The sequence below is a fragment of the Elgaria multicarinata genome, chromosome 2 (genome assembly GCF_023053635.1).
Source record: "Elgaria multicarinata webbii isolate HBS135686 ecotype San Diego chromosome 2, rElgMul1.1.pri, whole genome shotgun sequence".
NCBI lineage: Eukaryota > Metazoa > Chordata > Lepidosauria > Squamata > Anguidae > Elgaria > Elgaria multicarinata.
Genome location: NC_086172.1, coordinates 169636474 through 169654388, shown reverse-complemented (window position 1 = coordinate 169654388; position 17915 = coordinate 169636474). Strand labels below are relative to the sequence as shown.

Sequence of the window (17915 nt, the reverse complement as noted above, 5' to 3'; positions counted from 1 at the left end):
CATGTATAGGATTATGCTATTAGAGTAAATGGCTAGACTGGGTGAATTGCATGCCGGAGGTAAAATTCAAACCACCTTGATTTTATTATGCTACACTTGCTCTCCCTATATGTAAGGAAGACAGAAAGACAACCAACAGAGTATTTTAATACAGAGTGAGAGATTTTGGCTTCAACTTTGTCAGTATATAGAGAGCTAGCGCAGCATAATAAAATAAAAGTTTGAATTTTACCTCATATATTTATTTTAAAAAGAACAGAAAAAAAGTTCTAGGTTATTTAATATTTATACCCTGCTTTTCTATGACAAAATCACCAAAGTGGCTATTATTTATTTATTTATTTACTACACTTATATACCGCCCCCCCATAGCCAGAGCTCTCTGGGTGGTTTACAGAAATTCTAAAATTGAGATAAAAGCAAGTATACAAAATTTAAAATTTTAAAACACAGAACATACTCACATTAAGCATTAAAAACCGTTAAAAAACTAAACATGTGGGTGATTAAGATGTGCTGCCATATGCCTGGGCAAAGAGGAAAGTCTTAACCTGGCGCCGGAAAGATAGCAGCGTTGGCGCCAGGCGAGCCTCGTCAGGGAGATCATTCCACAGTCTGGGGGCCACCACAGAAAAGGCCCTGTCCCTCGTTGCCACACTCCGAGCCTCTCTCGGAGTAGGCACCCGGAGGAGGACCTTAGATGTCGGGAGAGGCGTTCCATCAAGTTTTGTGGCCCCAAGCCGTGTAAAGCTTTATAGATCAAAACCAGCACCTTGAATTGGGCTCGGAAACATACAGGCAGCCAGTGCAAGCAGACCAGAGCAGGTGTTATATGGTCGAACCTTCTGGTTCCCGAAATCAATCTGGCTACTGCATTTTGCGCGAGCTGCAGCTTCCGAACCATCTTCAAAGGCAGCCCTACGTAGAGCGCATTGCAGTAATCTAACTTGGAGGTTACCAGAGCATGGACAACTGAAGCCAGGTTATCCCTGTCCAGATAGGGGCGTAGCTGGGCCACCAACCGGAGTTTGTAAAAGGCACTCCGTGCCACCGAGGTCACCTGAGCCTCAAGTGACAATGATGGGTCTAAAAGAACCCCCAAGCTACGAACCTGTTCCTTCAGGGTGTGTGCAATCCTATCCAGAACAGGTAGAACACCCCCCATCATGTCACCCACCCCCATCCTATTATGCCTCTGTGTGTGCGAGTGACACATCTCCCATTGTGACTGGCAGGAACCCGCATTTAGCGCTCCTCAGAGGCGAGTCTCTCCCTTTCCCTCAGGAACGCAGCCGCCCACAACTCCCCTCCCCCACACCGCTAAGCAGCGCGCGTGGAATGGGCGGGCTATACGCCTCCCCTTTCCAGACCCCCCCCGCCTTTACGTCACGGCGCTGGCCGCGCGGATTGGTCCAGGTCGCCCTTAAAAGGCGAAGAGCGGGCGAGCGAGGGTGCACACGGCCACTGAAGTTGGCTCGTGTGAAGGAGGGAGGCAGCGGCTCGCTCACCGTCATGTCGAGCACCCGAGCGGCGACGGCAGCAGCAGCGTCCAACGACCGCGCCCCCCACCCGGCGATGGGAGGTGGCGGTCTGAAGCGGCTACGGAGCGAGCCGGGAGGCAACCGGGTGACGGTGGTGCTGGGCGCGCAATGGGGGGACGAAGGCAAAGGCAAAGTGGTGGATCTCCTGGCCACCGAGGCCGACATCGTCTGCAGGTGCCAGGTGGGTGGCGGCCGTTGCAATGCCAGCACCAAGCGGCGGCGGCGGCGGCGGCGGCGGCTCCCAGGCTGTCATGGGGGTTGCCAACTTACTCGCTGCCCCCCTGCTGCTGTGCCCTTTAAGCGCGTCTTCTTGAGCCGCTGGGAGAGACAGATGGCTGCTCGTTACTGTGGTTCAAGGCGCTGCGAACGGCGCAGAAGCAAGGGCATGATAAGAAGTTGGCAACCCTACACTGGACCCTCCCTCTAATTCGGTGTGGGGGACCTGTGGCTCTCCAGATGTTGTTGGACTATAATCCCTGACTATTGGCCATGCTGCCTGGGGCTGATGGGATTTGGAGTCCAACATCTTGCCACAGATTTCGCACCCCTGTTCGCCTTTCCTCCAATTGACTAATTTATTCCTTCACCCCCCTTGAAGCTTGCCCCTATTTCTCCCCCCACCCCACCCCGTTTCTGTGTCTTTCACTGCCTCATCCTTGTGGTCTCTCTATGTTCCTCATCCCGGTTTTCTTTTTTTTGCCTGCCTCTTTTCGTTCCCTTTTGTCACTTATTTAGCCTTCTCTTCCACAAGCATTTTCTTTGTTTTTCCCTATTGCGTTTTAATGGTTAACCTTTTCTATTGCTCACATTTCTATCCTGCCCTTCTTCCGAGGACCTCTGGGTTGCATACATGGGTCCCTCCCCATTTTATCCCCAGAACAGCCCTGTGAGGTAGGCTAGGCCACGAGCCTGTGATTGATCATGGGTTACCCAGAGAGCTTTGTGTTTCTGCAGGGATTTGAACCCGAGGCATCGTGATCCTCTGTCTTTTCTCTAATTGCTTATCATTTTAGTTTCACATATTTTTTTCCTGTTTACTTTTCCATCTCTGCACCCTTCATCCGTTTGCCTCTCTTTCCCCACCCCCTTTCGCTTCTCATGGTTTCTTCTCCCCAACTCTTTATTTTGTTAACTTTCTTATCCACTTCTTGTGTGATAGCTGCAGCAGAGAGGAAAGTGGGGCCCTTTAAGAGTGGCTGCAGACTGAATGCCTCTTGGGGAGAGGGGAAGGGGGGAAAAACAGGTCTCAAGCTATAAATAGAAATAGCTGACCCTTGGTGGTAAATGACATAAGATCCCCGAGGTCCAGACAAGCATGGTGTGTGTGTGTGTCTGGACAGCAGCACATCTGCAGGGGGCAGGCACTTGCAGAGCATGTGTCCCATGATAGCCTTCTGCAAGAAAAAGTTGCTGAAGGTGACCAGGGCAGCACAACAGAGTTTCTCATGGTATTGCTTTGTCCCATCGGTTTGCTTACTCTTGTGTATTATTCCGGGCTGTGCTAGAGGTGATGGAGGCAGGCACATTTGTTTGTTCAGGGGCCTGCCTCCATCACCTCTTTGCACATAAAGCAGGTAAAAGGAGTGGGGGTCTAACGGAGCCATTGTGGTATTAGTGGTTAAGTCAGACCCAGGTTCAAATCCTCACTTTGCTGGGTGACCTTGCTGGGTGACCTTGGGGCAGTCAATCCTTTGCCCTGAGTGACTTTGAGGAAGGGTGGTAAAAATGTAAGGAATTGAGTGATGGTGCACAAGTGAAGGGAATGGAGTCCTCTTCTGTGTAGTCTTTCGCTGGAGATCCTTGGAACTGGGCTGTGAGAGAAGGATCTCCAGTGACAAATGCAGGGAGGCGAGGCTGGAGAGGAGGGAGGGCACAGGGGATCTGTACCCTGCTTAATATATAAATCCAGCACACCTATGAACAAACAAATAAGACCATCCCCATATTTCATTTAGTTTGGTTCTCATTCTGATTAAAACCTATTTAGATGCTTGATAAATAACACTAATAATGATGACTTAGATTTGTATTAAAAGACGGATAGCCTTCTTTTCTATTTTAAAAAGATCCAAGCAAGTCTTCTATAATTCTCCTAAGAAGGGGCTGTGTGGGTCATCTAGTTCAACTCATTATCCCGAAGCATATCCTACAAAATAACTAAAGCATGCATGTGTAAGCTTCCCTACATCATGATTGTCTGTGAACCTAGCAAGATATGTGAAATGTGTGTTTGCATTTCACATTTCATATATCTGTTTAAAATTAATAATAATAATAATTAATAAAAAACAGCACCTGGGGAGAAGTTGTTAATCCTTTTACCTTGAGCTGCAGGGATTTTCCCCATAGAAATTGCCCCCAAAGCTACTAGTTGGTAGAGGAAAGACTCTGCCTGTTGGGGAAATAGCACCCTTTGGTTGTGTGTTGGTACCCTGGCTCTGATCCATCCCTGACACCTGCTGCCAGATGCTGTTTCTTAAAGAATGACTAGTCTCAGTCACAAGACAGTTTGTTGTTAATAATTTCTGCAGACACTATAGCTCAGCCTTCCTCAACCTGGGGCGCTCCAGATGTGTTGGACTGCACCTCCCAGAATGCCCCGGCGCTGGGGCATTCTGGGAGTTGTAGTCCAACACATCTGGAGCGCCCCAGGTTGAGGAACGCTGCGATAGCTGAAGAAGGCCTAAAAAACATGAGGCTGAAATGCACTGGGCTTTTATATAATAAGAGCCTCGTGTGGCGCAGAGCGGTAAAGCAGCAGTTTCTGCAGCTGAAACTCTCCCCACGGCCTGAGTTCGATCCCAGCGGAAGCTGGTTTCAGGCAGCCGGCTCGGGTCGACTCAGCCTTCCATCCTCCCGAGGTCAGTAAAATGAGTACCCAGCTAGCTGGGGGAAAGGTAATAACGGCCGGGGAAAGCAACGGCAAACCACCCCGCTATAAGGCCTGCCAAGAAAACGTCAGTGAAAGCTGGCGTCCCTCCAAGAGTCAGTAATGACTCAGTGCTTACACGAGAGGTTCCTTTCCTTTCCTTTCCTTTTATATAATAAACTTGACTTCTCTCCCTTTTGGTGTACAACTTGGATGTTCACCCACCTCGCACCTTCAGATATTTATGTGCCATCAATGATTTGATTTCAGTTTGGGCACACTTTTTAACCAACTGATCATAGAACATTTAATTGAATGATTTAGGAGTGCATACAATCAATGAATTTAATTGAGTGTATGTGTATTTTAAAAATACTTCTGAATTTTGTTTAGAATATTTTCAGTGAGTAAAGACTTGCATATGGTCATTTGTTGAGCACCATTTACAATATTTCCCTTTTATCTGGCACATAGTATTAAGGCTGCTATCCTAGTATACACACCTCGCTGTAAGTCCCATTGAACTCAGTGGGGCTTACTTCTGAGTAGGCATGTATAGGATTGCACTGCCAATCCTCAGGAAGTTAAGATCTATTCCTGAACAAATGTTTATGTTCAAGAGAGGCAATTTCTTTAAAATGAGGGGAAATGTAGGAAAGAAAGTCAAATGAGTTGCTTATGGATGCTTCTAGTTGTGAAAAGCCACAATTGTAGAAGCTCAGATAGAATTCACGTCGCAGATTATGAAAGGTTCAAACTGCTCCAAGAGGAAGCCAGCTGGTTAATGAGCAAAATCAAGGAAGCTATAGGAGGCAAGAAGACTTCCTTTTAAGAAGTGGAAGTCTTCTCCAAAGAGGAAGAACAAGAAGGAACACAAACTCCGGCTTTAACAAATTCAAGAGGACAATAACTCAAGTGAATAATATTTTTTTAGCAATATTCTCCTTAAAACTCATTTGAAATTAAACAATTAAGGATACAACCCTATGCATGTTTAGACTGAAAAAAAGTCCTATAAGTCCCGGCATTCCCAGCCAGCTTTGAGAAATTGAGTATGTTCTTTGAGGTGGCCTTCATGATGAATGTTGTTGGGCAGATACGCTAGAACCATGGAAGGAGGGGAAGGCAACTGAAGAACTAAGTTAGAGATATGTCAAGAGAAGTTCTAGGGCTCATTGACATTTTTTTTAAAAAGGGTTGGAAAGGTATGCACCCACCAATTCTTAACAGTGCTATGGGAGTTGTTGTTCAGAACTTCTGGAGACCACCAGGTTGCCTGCCTCTAGTCATGTATAGAATTGTAGCTTGAACTGAAATGTGAAATGTTGATAGACTAACAAAACTCTACAACTTGCCACTAAAAGAGTTATTGGGTTGGATCCAGACTTGGCAGTCCGCCAGTGGAATGGAAACCACTGGCAGAATTAATTTCCCCTTCCCTTGTAGCCACCCTTCCGCAATCTGTTCTGATGGATTGGGGGAACATCCAGAGCAGATTTGAGGGGTGCATGGGGGAGGAGACCAACGGAAAGTCCCGTTGTGTGAGCAGAAGTTCCTTCATGCACTGTTGGATTTAACTCATTCACTAGTGGTTTGGAAGGTAGTCAACATAATGCTATTTTAACAAAAAGGAATTCAGGGTGGAGACAGGGTCCTGGCTTTTGAGCACCATGTAGTTTTCTATGCAAAAGAAAGCTGATTAGTATTGCTTATGGTGCCATCATTGTATGCCTATGCAATCTAAAAATTTCAAATTAGAAAAAGCTTTAAGTAAGAAGAAAGTTGGTGAGTATGTTGTCCTCAAAATTTAGACTTCCCAAATATTGTAAGTAATCCATTACCCTGCTCATCACTGGTGTTCTACAGAAATGACCAAGACGTTTTGGGGCTGCAGGGTCAGAAACTCCTGTTGGCACCAGCCATGGAGGTAAAAATCCAGTCATAAACTGAGGACATAACCCTGTGTACGTGTGAATAGTCTCCACTGAACGTAGTGTGACTTTCTTCTGAGTTAAACATGAATAGGATGTCCTATAATAACTGTCCCTTACCTACCCTGTCTGGGTATGTAAGTATGGAAGGAGATGTTTCCTGTTTCAATCTCTTTCTTTAGTCTTTGGATATGGGCCCCTTAATTTTGTTACTAAAACTGGAAAAGCTAAAAACCGTGCTTAGTATTCGTGCATTTTAAAGATAACCTTATTTATTTATGTATTATACCCACTCTTCCGCCAAGGAGCTCAGAGTGGCACGATTGGTCGTGTGTCGTCCCCGTCCCGTCCCGTCCCCCCCCCTGGCAACCCTGTGAGGTAGATTAGGCTGAGCGATGGTGACTGGCCCACGATCACCCGGTGAACTTCATGACTGACTGAAGATTCGTATCAGGGTCTCCATCCGAGTTCATTGCTCTTAACCACTGAACCATGCTTGCTTTAATAACCTGAGGAGTATAACCGCCCAGAGAGCTTCGGCTATTGGGCGGTATAAAAATGTAATAAATAAATAAATAACAATAAATATGAATAAGGTGAGTGTAGTAAAAAAAAACCAAAAATAGGTTGTTTAAAACAATTGACTGAGTGACAGTGCTAAACCCTGCACAGAAATCATTCAGGAGATGAATCCTTTCACGTAGCCTTTTCAAAACCTGGCAAACTGTTCAAAATAAAGAGTTAGCCAGCATCTGTTCAGCCCGTGCTTGCATCTGAAGAGCAGGCTTCACTCCTGGGCAGCCTTGCATCTGTGGAGGATTTAAAACTACATGGTGACACTGCTATTTTAAACTTGGGCTTCTCCTTTGGGTACTTATAAAGTCGCTCCAGGATCACCAGCATTAGATGAGAAGGTCAAGTTTAAAGTTACCGAAAGGTCTGTAAGAAAAACAAGGCTGGCTTTGGGTGCCCTTCATGGAAAACTACGTTTATTATCCTGGGGGAAACAATCAAGAGAACCACGAACTGAAATGAAGTTCAAGTGACTCGTGGTTTTTATGTCTTGTTGTTTGCTTTTCTGATAACCTGCAGGCAAGTTAATGGCTAAGATCACTTCCTCATATAATAACTTATCGGTGGAGGAGAAATGTTGCTATAACCTGTTGAAGCAGAACCGAGGCATTTTTACTAAGCAATGAATCAAAGCTTATTGTACATTCACAGATCCATTTAAAGGCATTTTTACCAGCGGTACTAACAGTGCCTTTTAATCCCAGCTGCTATGCTGCTGCTCATGGCAATGTCTGTGAGAGAAAGCCGATAAGAGCTATTTTGAAATCAAAAGTACATTCTGATCAGTGTGGCCTTTTCATTTGATTTGCAGATATAAGAAACACAAAAGGCGTCTGTTAAGAAATCTCTCTCCATAACAGTGAATAGACGTCTTGGGCTATATTTGCCTATTTTGTTTTGTTGTTTTTAAACTAGTATCCAGTTACAACTACTATTCAGGACCTGGCTCTCCCACAATCCTGTAACAATTTAAATTTGGCATTATTGTTTCAGGTGAGGGCTATGTCAAAGAAGAACTGTACAACGCAGGCATGTTTTGCTTTAGGAATACTTTCATACCACCCATTTCCCCCTATTAAATATTCAAACTTATTCCCAAATCTTGATGGTTGTATGTCCATCGGTTACAACTGTTGCTAATTTAAAATTTAGACCAGGCCTTTAACGAGAAAGAATTGTGTCTAAAGACTGATGACTAAGAGGAGAGTAGAAAAAGCTTTGCATTTTTTTTAAAAAAAATATAATTATCATGCAAGAGAGATTAAGCAATCAAAGTAGGAGGCATTTTTCTCGTCATTCTAGCTGTGCATTTGAAGTGTGCGTTTCACCGATTGGTGTCAAAAGGCAAAACTTCCATGGATTTGGAGAGCCTTCCCAGAAATCAATTTTAAGGCACTTAAAATGTGGAGGGATTTTCTGGGATTCAACTGACAGGTTAATGATTGGTTACGATTTATTGATCCCAAGTAAAGGTCAAATTAGTATAGTAATAAACTAGCAATGTTTAAGAAAGATTGTACTAGAAGGCTGTTTAGGGACAGCTATGGAGAAAGGAAGGGAGTCTGGAAGATGCCACAAAATTAACTCTGCTAAATGGCAAATTTCCTTTATCTTTTAGACAATTGCCTCATAAAACAGTCTTACTATACTTCTGTGCAGGAGTTGTCTATTAAAAAGAGGGAATTCGCCATAATCCCACATGATATCATCACTTGCCCGAGGTAAGGCTGGTACCTATCAGGGAGAGGGGCCTTCTCAGTGGTGGCTCCCCGATTACAGAAAGATCTCCCCAGAGAGATCAACCTGGTGCCTACTTTGTTGCCGTTTTGGCACTAGGCAAAGTCTGCATTATTTCCCCAGGATTTTAAACTTAATTTTAGTGCTGCTGATTATTTTTATCTGGCACTTAACATCTTACTGCCTTTTTAGGCACTGAGTTTTATGATTGTTCTGATTTATGTTACTTGCATTGTGTGTAGTTTGTGGGGTGGGAGGAAATTATAGGAAAGCACAGTGAAACAAAGTTTGTGAACATTGAAATACATTTTTATTCAGTTTGTTTTACTGCCACAAAAACCCCACGTGTCTCCTTGGCATTGATCATCTGCAGTTCTATACATATAACACCCGTTCTGACATTAATTCACCATCAGCGCATATAATTCACAGCGCATTATTTTATTCCTGAAATTATTCCTGTTTAACCCCTTTCTCCACCTAGTTTGTAGAAAGGTGGTGTTTGTCCCTCACCTCAGGCTCATAGGAAAGCACAGTGATTTAAATATTTTTAATAAAAGAATTGTTTTATGCAGAGGTTTGTTAGCCGAGACTGGATGGCCACCCATCAGGGTAGCTGCAGTAGTGCATTGGCAGGGGGTTGGAGTAGATGACCTTTGAAGTACCTTCCAAGCATGGAAGCTGCTGGCTCCAATGTCCGTGGGGTGGTGAATCTGCTCCATGCTTCAGTTAGCACACTAAAGGAGCTATCCAAGTTTGGATAGCTCCTTTAGTGTTCTGAGTGGTTCTGACTAAATTCACTTCAGAATCCACTATAAACTTCTCCTGTTAACCTTCAAAGCTTTTCACGGTCTAGCGCCTTCCTATCTCTCCTCTCTCATCTCACACTATTGCCCCGCTCGTGCTCTTCGCTCCTCTGATGCCATGTTTCTCGCCTGCCCAAGGGCCTCTACTTCCCTTGCTCGGCTTCGTCCATTCTCTTCTGCTGCCCCTTACGCCTGGAACGCTCTTCCAGAACATTTGAGAACTACAAGTTCAATCGCAGCTTTTAAAGCTCAGCTAAAAACTTTTCTTTTTCCTAAAGCTTTTAAAACTTGATGTTGTGCAGACTTTATACTGTTAGTTTTACCCTACCCTGTGCCTGCTTACCCTACCCTGTGCCTGTTTGCATTCTCTTCCCCTCCTTATTGTTTTACTATGATTTTATTAGATTGTAAGCCTGTGCGGCAGGGTCTTGCTATTTACTGTTTTACTCTGTACAGCACCATGTACATTGATGGTGCTATATAAATAAATAAATAAATAAATAATAATAATAATAATAATAATAATAATAATAATAATAAATCCTGGAGTGGATTCGCCACCCCGACTGACATTGGAGCTACCAGTGCCCACTGCTTCCAACTCTATGATTCTATATTTGTCTTATGTGAATTACCTTAGGAAGCGACATACAAATATTGGAATGAATAACATAAAACAATAAAGCAAATAGTGAAAGCAAAACAACAAAGATCAATTAAAATAAATATCCTCGACTAGACATTCAATGGAATGGATCTAGACTAAGGCTGAGATCCTATACTCACTTACCTGGGAATAAGTTCCATTGAGTTCACTGGGGCTTACTTCAGTGGGGCTAAAGCTAGCCATGATTAGCTTAAGCATAGCTAACTTAGTCTGGAGGCATCCCATAGATTTAATTGAACTAAACATGTTTAAAATGTTTAAATATATAACTATTTAAGATGATAATGTTGAAAAGTTGGGCACAACATTTCATACCAAAGGGTATGAAGCTTTGCTGATAGAAAATAGAAGTCAAAATGTTTTAACTCACTATCTTTTCTTTTTTTGGCAGGGTGGAAATAATGCAGGCCATACTGTGGTTGTTGATGGGAAGGAATATGATTTTCACCTCTTTCCTAGTGGTATAATTAATCCCAAGGCAATTTCTCTTATTGGTAAGTGTAAATGCCCAATTTGGAGACTTAAGACCCAAGTTGGGTAATTCAATTGTAAATAGATTCTTCATCATTTGAGTGGTGATGTTTGTAACTCTGCTTTGAGGCTTGAATTGGATTATGTTCAGATAATAAGACAAGATTAACACTCTGTGCTTCATCTTTTCTTTGTAGAGGCAAATGTGACTTCTTAAACGGCCATTTGTTGTTTTCCATACAAGGTTCAAACAGGAGTGACTGCTTGGTTTTGCTTGGTTTTTTATGTTCATGGGAAGAAAACAGGAACAGCTGCTCTCATCCCACTTCATCCTTAATCCTCCTGCATCTTCAGGATGATTGCTGTTGCTCCTGAAATTTAATTAGCAACTTTATAAAAAGAAAAATGAATTCACGTATCAAAGCAGCTGTTTAGAGCCGAGTCCATAGAACTCCATACTAACTTGTTATAATGACATTTGGACTGGTATGCTATATAGCAGGATTGACATTTTCCACACGCTAGCTGTGTTGATGCAAGCCGCTGCACATGCCGTTGCAGCAACATGTATCTTGGGCTGGTGGGCCATGTGGAGCAAAAACGTTTCCTGCATGCAGATCTGTTATGATTGATGAGTGAAGTGGGGGCTGTGGTCTATCTATCTAATCTGTTGGGTGTCCATCTGTCTGTAACATGGTAACTCTCTTCAGTGTTGAGATATCAGAGCGAAATTTGGTACACACAGTCAGGACGTAATTCTATGGTTCAACACTCAAACATCTGTCTGACCTCTGTACCTATTTTCAAGAGAGAGTGAAGAAGGATGCAAAAATATTGTACTGTGATATGTGCAATGAGAGAGATACTTTCCTAGTATCTTGAAGCTGGATGAACAACTTGCCTATTTAAAATGAGTATTACTGAATTTGCTTTAATTGAACTTTTGAGTTTCTTGTCCAACTCCTCTATGATGGGAGCAGTGCCAGGTCTTCTTTACTTTTATCAGCTCTGTGAGCGCATCCAGACAGCGGGCCCATGGGGCTACTAATTAAAAGGCATTGCACAATAATTCTGTCCCCCCCTCCCTTAATAACGTTCTTCAGCAAGAGAAAAGACGGATGATGCTTGGGATAACTTGGGAGGGTCACGTGAGGAAGACATCATTGTCTGGTCCCCCTCTAAAATTTCTGTAAATGAGGCAGGGTGATGACATCCTAAAAGCCTCACCTGGAAGCATGTTGCTAAGCATGCAAATAGGCCTAAGAGGAGGGTGAGGATTAGTGTGATGGCTTCTGGTGTCACAAAGACACCCCCCCCAAAGCAAACAGAGGTCAGTGGTATATTCCTTATGTAGCTCCTAGGAGTGGTTTCGCCTTCGCCACTCTCTCAGCTTCCTAGTGTATCTTCTGCCTACACTGGCAATATGGCTCATGAAGAGAAGTCAGACCTCACAGATACGTGGGGCATTTTTATATAAAAAAAATGAAAGAAGTCATTGCTCAGTGGCTCAATTCTTATCATCCCAAGTTAAGGGTTCAAAATAGAACAGCTGGGAAAGCCTTTCTGATCCAATCCGTTGTCAGTTTGTCTGACAAGATCTGGGCAACAATTGCTAGTATGCTAATACTTTGTGACTTTCATTTTTTTTTTTTTACAACAGACCTTTTGTATATCATTTTTAGGTAATGGGGTAGTTATACATTTACCAGGCTTATTTGAAGAAGCTGAAAAAAATGAGAAAAAAGGTTTGTATCTAATATTTTCATTTTTCCCCCTTTAAAAAGAGGATATTTCCATATAATGGCAGTTTACCCTTTCATAGTTCTGTAGGAGAGAAAATTGGTGGCTCAATAAAGCCACGATTGTATCCTAGGGGCTGAGTTTGAAGAATACCTTGAGACAAACTGCATTTCCTTGAAAGATCCTCTCAGTGAGCTTTACTGTATCTTTGAATCTGACATGAAAGAAACATTCCTGTGATACAGTTCTTCCTTTCTCACTAATTTCTTTCTGGAATAGGCAGCTACAGAATTATTTTGGATTACAGACAACAAAACTCTGCTCGTTTCTGTGCATGGGCTCCTTAGCATTGCCTTGCACATCTCTTTCCCACATTTCTGTTTCAACTTTCTCATACAGGGCTTCTTTAGATTAAGGGGAAATTGAGTTGCCTTATTGGGGCTTTGCTTCCTTCATCTCCTGCGCAGCTGTAATGGGCTGCATTACACGGGCAGAGAGGAAAAACCACATGGTTTGTAATTGAAAACTTCCCCTCCTCTCAGTGCTTATAGCCTTGAATGGGACACTGCCCTCTAGTGGGTGCTTTGTAGTGCATCTTTGGCTACACATGGTAGGAAATCCCGCCTCTATCAAAAAGAGCCTTTTTCTCTCTTTCTTTTTAACAAAAGCAAGCAGTGATTTTCTTCCAAACTTCAGTAATGTGCCAGTGTGGCACCAAAACAAGGGGATGTTTTCAATAAATCTTGTCCCTTTGGGCTGATGCACTGCCAAATTTTGATGGCAAATTTGGCGGTGAGATGGGGCAGGGGTGTGCCCCCCCATGGGATTGTGGGGTGGGTGGGAAATTGACCCCCAGGGCCCCCAGAGGTTGCCCGTTCCTTATGTGCTGAATGTATCATAGTATTAAATCATGACATCCAAATCGCAGTGAATAAACGGACTGCAAAATGTTTCTCAAAAGCTCCACATTTCCTGAATTTCTGCTCTGCTTTATGGTGGTCCGGCACAACAATCTCTTTTGAGACTTCTTAATCGTAGCTAGAGCCAGAGCGGACGCTAGAACTGTGAAGGTTTTGTCAAACGTTCATGTAGTAAAGAGCCCCTGACATTTTGTTCCACCTGACTCCCTCTGCAGCTAAATTCAGAAAAGGTTCCTCTTAATATTGCATGATTGCAAATCACCGTCGTGTAGTAATGCTGCCACAAAGTCTGGCTCTGTGAATGCAGCAAATAATAATTAACGTTTCAAAACAGTACCTCTTATATATGAGTTTTACAGTACCAGTTATGAAGCCTGAAGCTGCTTTCTACACTTTTGTTGGCTGGACATAGCTGTAGAGCAGCCTTCCTCAACTTGGGGCGCTCCAAATGTGTTGGACTGCATCTCCCAGAATGCCCCAGCCAGCTGGCTGGGGCATTCTGGGAGTTGTAGTCCAACACACCTGGAGCGCCCCAGGTTGAGGAAGGCTGCTGTAGAGGAAATCCATGTGGAACCAACCTCGGTTGCTCCTTCCTACGTGAACTTGGTCCTCTTGACGAAGCCTGCTTGGTACTGAACTCCGCCATTCATTTTGTTCTGGTTCTGCTCATGATTAAGGGCCAATATGTTAAAGGAGTGGCTGCATTTAACATGCATGTATATATATTTTTCTTAATCCTTTTAAAACGTCAAGAAAAGTGAATAAATCCTTTCAGTCTCTGGGCAGCAGAAATCTTCTGACACTGGATCTCTTCTAACAGGTTTAAGAGATTGGGAGAAAAGACTGATCATATCAGACAGAGCACACATTGGTAAGAGGCAATCAGACAAATGCAGAAAAGGGCAACTAAAATGATCAAGGAGTTGGAGCATCTCCCCTATGAGGGAAGGTTACAACAGCTGGGATTGTTTAACTTGGAAAAAATGAGGCTAAGGGGAGACATGATAGAGGTGTACAAAATTATGCATGGTGTGGAGAATGTGGATGGGGAGATATTTTTCTCCCTCTCTCAAAATACTAGAACCCAGTGGGGTCATCCCATGAAGCTGATCGGTGGGAGATTCAGGACAAATACAAGGAAGGACTTCTTCACACAGCGCATAGTTAAATTATGGAATTCACTACCACAAGATGTAGTGATGGCCACCAATTGGGATGGCTTTAAAAGGGGGTTGGATAAATTCCTTGAGGGGAAGGGTATCCATGGCTACTAGCCCTGATGGTTGTGTGCTATCTCCAGTATCTGATGCAGTAAGACTGTGTGCACCAATTGCTGGGGAACATGGGTGGGAGGGTGCTGTGTACCATGTCTTGCTTTGTCGGTTCCTGGTCGACCATTGTGTTAACAGGGGGTGAACTAGATGGACCCTCAGTCTGATCCAGCATGGCACTCCTTGTGTTCTTATGATAGACCCTTTCCATGTTCTAGAAATCTTGTTGACCCAACCAAACTCTTTATTTTCCCTGAGTAGAGTCTTTCTTTTAGTAACAGGAGGTGAGTAATCCTCATTTGAATACACTCAATGCAATAAATAAGAGTTAAAAATAACAAATTATATCTAGACTAACTTAGTCATGTTTTAGTCCCGTCGGGTTGGATCCAGACTTCGAGTAGACCCATTGAAATTAATGCTACTTGACTCATTGGGTCTACTCTTGCGTATGACTTAAGTCTGGATGCACCCCATTGAAATCAATAGGATTCAGTGTAGTCATGACTGAGTTGATCCATTGATTTCAATGGAACTAAAGCATGACTAACGTAATCGGGATCCAACCCAACATTTTCCCCATATAATTTATAAAATCTTTAGCAAATTCCTTTACTAATAATAATGTTACTTACATCACATAGTTCCTTTGCTACTAGAATCATAAGTGTGCGTAATTCTTGAAAACCAAACTCCTTTTTTTTTTGTCCTTTCATTCTTCTTCCTCTGCCGTGCAGTGTTTGATTTTCACCAGGCAGTTGATGGACTTCAAGAAGTGCAGCGGCAAGCGCAAGAGGGGAAAAAGTAATTATATATCTTGGTATACTTGAATTCTGATACTAGACGTGGCAATAGGTCCGTGAGAACATATACCAAACATAATACTGCGTCCATGGTAATAACTGACCTTTTCTTGGAAATATTGACTTATAAACAGGTGCTGTCGATGCAGGGATAAGCTCTAGACCTGGCGGAATCATAGAATAGTAGCGTTGGAAGGGGCCTATAAGGCCATCGAGTCCAACCCCCCGCTCAATGCAGGAATCCACCCTAAAGCATCCCTGACAGATGGCTGTTCAGCTGCCAACATGACTACATGTGGGGAAAGCCCCGGGGTGGCTCCGCAGTGGCGGTGTGTTATTTGTACGATGCAGAAGCCAATATCCCAGGGCTTTTCCCCAAAATAAAAAAGTCGGGGACTTACTCTGACTTTTTTCCCTGGAGCGAAGCAACGACGGCACATCTGCTGTCCGTGGTCGCTCCGGAGTCGCGGTGGAGGCGTGGCCAGGCAGATAGCGACCCCTGATTGGTCGCCATCTGCCTGGACGGGGGGGGGGAGGGGTTGGGCCAGCGTGCTGAAAGTCTCTGCACTTCCTCAGGCACGGGGAGAAGGAAATGCTTCGTGGGGAAAAGGTAAGGTAAAAATATATATATGGAGGGACACGCAGATGCACAGCAGCGCTCGCATGGCCACACGCGGCGGTGCACAGGGCGGTGGCAGCTGCTCCTCTTGATGGATGCAAACCCCGCGCTCGCTCCTTGGCATGGGGACAACCCTGCAGTAGCGCATGTGCGGGGTTTGGGGGGCTCGTGGTGCCAGTGCATCGTTGTCAAGGCAGCCTACTACAGGAAGTACAAAAGCCCTGGTTGTTTCCTTTAATGCCTCTGAGACTGTTTTCCCACAATTGTTTGTTGGAAATGAAAGACCTACACAAAAAGGGAGAGAAGTCTCAGGATGCTTTAGAAAAGGTTTATTATATAAAAGCCCGACGCTTTTCGGCCTCTTGTTTTTTTAGGCCTTCTTCAGGGGGTTACTTGTTATACTGTCTGCAGAAATTATTAACAACAATTTGTCTTGTGATGATGGCGACTATAACATCCTGAGACCTCTCTCCCTTTTTGTGTACATCTTGGAAATGAAAAAAAAAAGCCTTCTCCCATACAAGCCTGTACAGTTCTTAAGATCTTTTTGGCGAGCCCCTGTTTTCGAGACCACTGCATTCAGAGGTGCATTTGGTGGCAGCGTGGAAGAGGGCCTTCTCGGTGGCTGCTCCCTGGATGTGGAACGCCCTGCCGAGGGAGGCTGCGTTCACTCCCTCTCTGTTGTCCTTTCACCGGCAGGCAAAGGCTGCTTTATTCAGTCTGTTGAGCTGGATGCTGTATTTATGTCGCTTTTGTGTCTTTAATTGTTTTTAATTGTGCTTTGATGTATTTGCTTGTTAATCAAGTTTTATTAGTGATTGTAGGCCACCTTGATTGTCATTTTTGGTGGAACGGCAGGGTACAAATCCAATAAACAAATAAATGTTCCACTTGACACTTAATCCGAGGCAGTAAGCCCGTGTGCCCCAGTTGCTGGGGAACATGGGTGAGGGTGCTGTTGCACCATGTCCTGCTTTGTTGGTCCCTGGTCGACAGCTGCTTGGCCACTGTGTGAATAGAGTGCTGGGTTAGATGGGCCCTTTTTATGTTCTTTTAAGTGCATGGCACTTCTTAATATAGCACTCTATTCCCATTAAAAATCCACAAAGCCCATCTCCCTGAGCAGAATCGTGTGTATGTATAATCGGGAGTAAGTCTTACTTGGCAAAGATCCCACTGCTCCTGGCTACTGACCCCTTGAGTTGTTTGCTTTCGTGTTTGCCGCAGCTGTCTGAATTGACCCTTTCATTCGGGGGTGCAGAGCATTAGGCTTCCAGGCTTAATTCGGTCTGCTGGACTCCCCAATCTGGTCCTTGGAACCTCCTGGGGTTCCTCCCAGAACCAGCCGAGTCTCCAGATTTGCGGGCCGCTTGTCATCATCCCCATAAGAATGTGTGAGCATCTTCAATGGTGCACTTTTGTCCCCACCTGGATGACAAATGGTGTGTGAGCCTGGGGATTCCGCTGGTCCTGGGAAGCATTCTGCATCATTGCTTTAGTTAACGCCTGATCTCTACTGGCAGACTCTTTAAATTTGGGGTGGGCTACACACGGGGATCCCTCCGCTGCCCTGGTATTGTGTTGCTGGTGGGGACAAAAGTCCAATTTTAAAGCGAAAAAGTGGTGGTTTGCCACTGAAATGGGGTGGCAAAAAGGGGGTTATTTTAAAGCAAAACAGCTCCCCCACACACACACCCGGACACAACACTGCTGAATTTAAGCAGCAATCTCTGGGCTTTTCCTTTTCTCTTCCCCCGTGCTACTGCACCATTAAATTTTGGGCTTGGAGAAGTGGCTGCAATTAGGAAAGTAGATTCATGTATTAATTACCAAGCTGCTATTGCAGGACCAGAAGTAGTATGATGATAAGGGGGAAGCTGTTCTTCTCCCACAGAATTAATGTTGGAAATGTAGACTGATACTTGACAAGAAATGCGGCATTACACCCCACAAGTCAGTTCCCTAAT

General features: G+C 44.1%; 1 protein-coding gene across 2 annotated transcripts in view; it reads left to right on the top strand.

Moving 5' to 3' along the window:
* Positions 1–1512: 1512 nt before the first annotated feature.
* The window catches only part of ADSS1 (adenylosuccinate synthase 1), a 31291-nt gene continuing 14888 nt past the window's right edge, over positions 1513–17915 (top strand). Inside the window, exons 1-5 of one of the 2 annotated variants that reach the window (XM_063118151.1) lie at positions 1513–1722; positions 10516–10618; positions 12278–12340; positions 14076–14126; positions 15264–15330. In XM_063118151.1, coding sequence (XP_062974221.1) covers positions 1513–1722; positions 10516–10618; positions 12278–12340; positions 14076–14126; positions 15264–15330 — 494 coding nt within the window. The remainder of the gene's footprint in view (positions 1723–10515; positions 10619–12277; positions 12341–14075; positions 14127–15263; positions 15331–17915) is intronic. The other variant, XM_063118152.1, reaches the window with a different exon arrangement.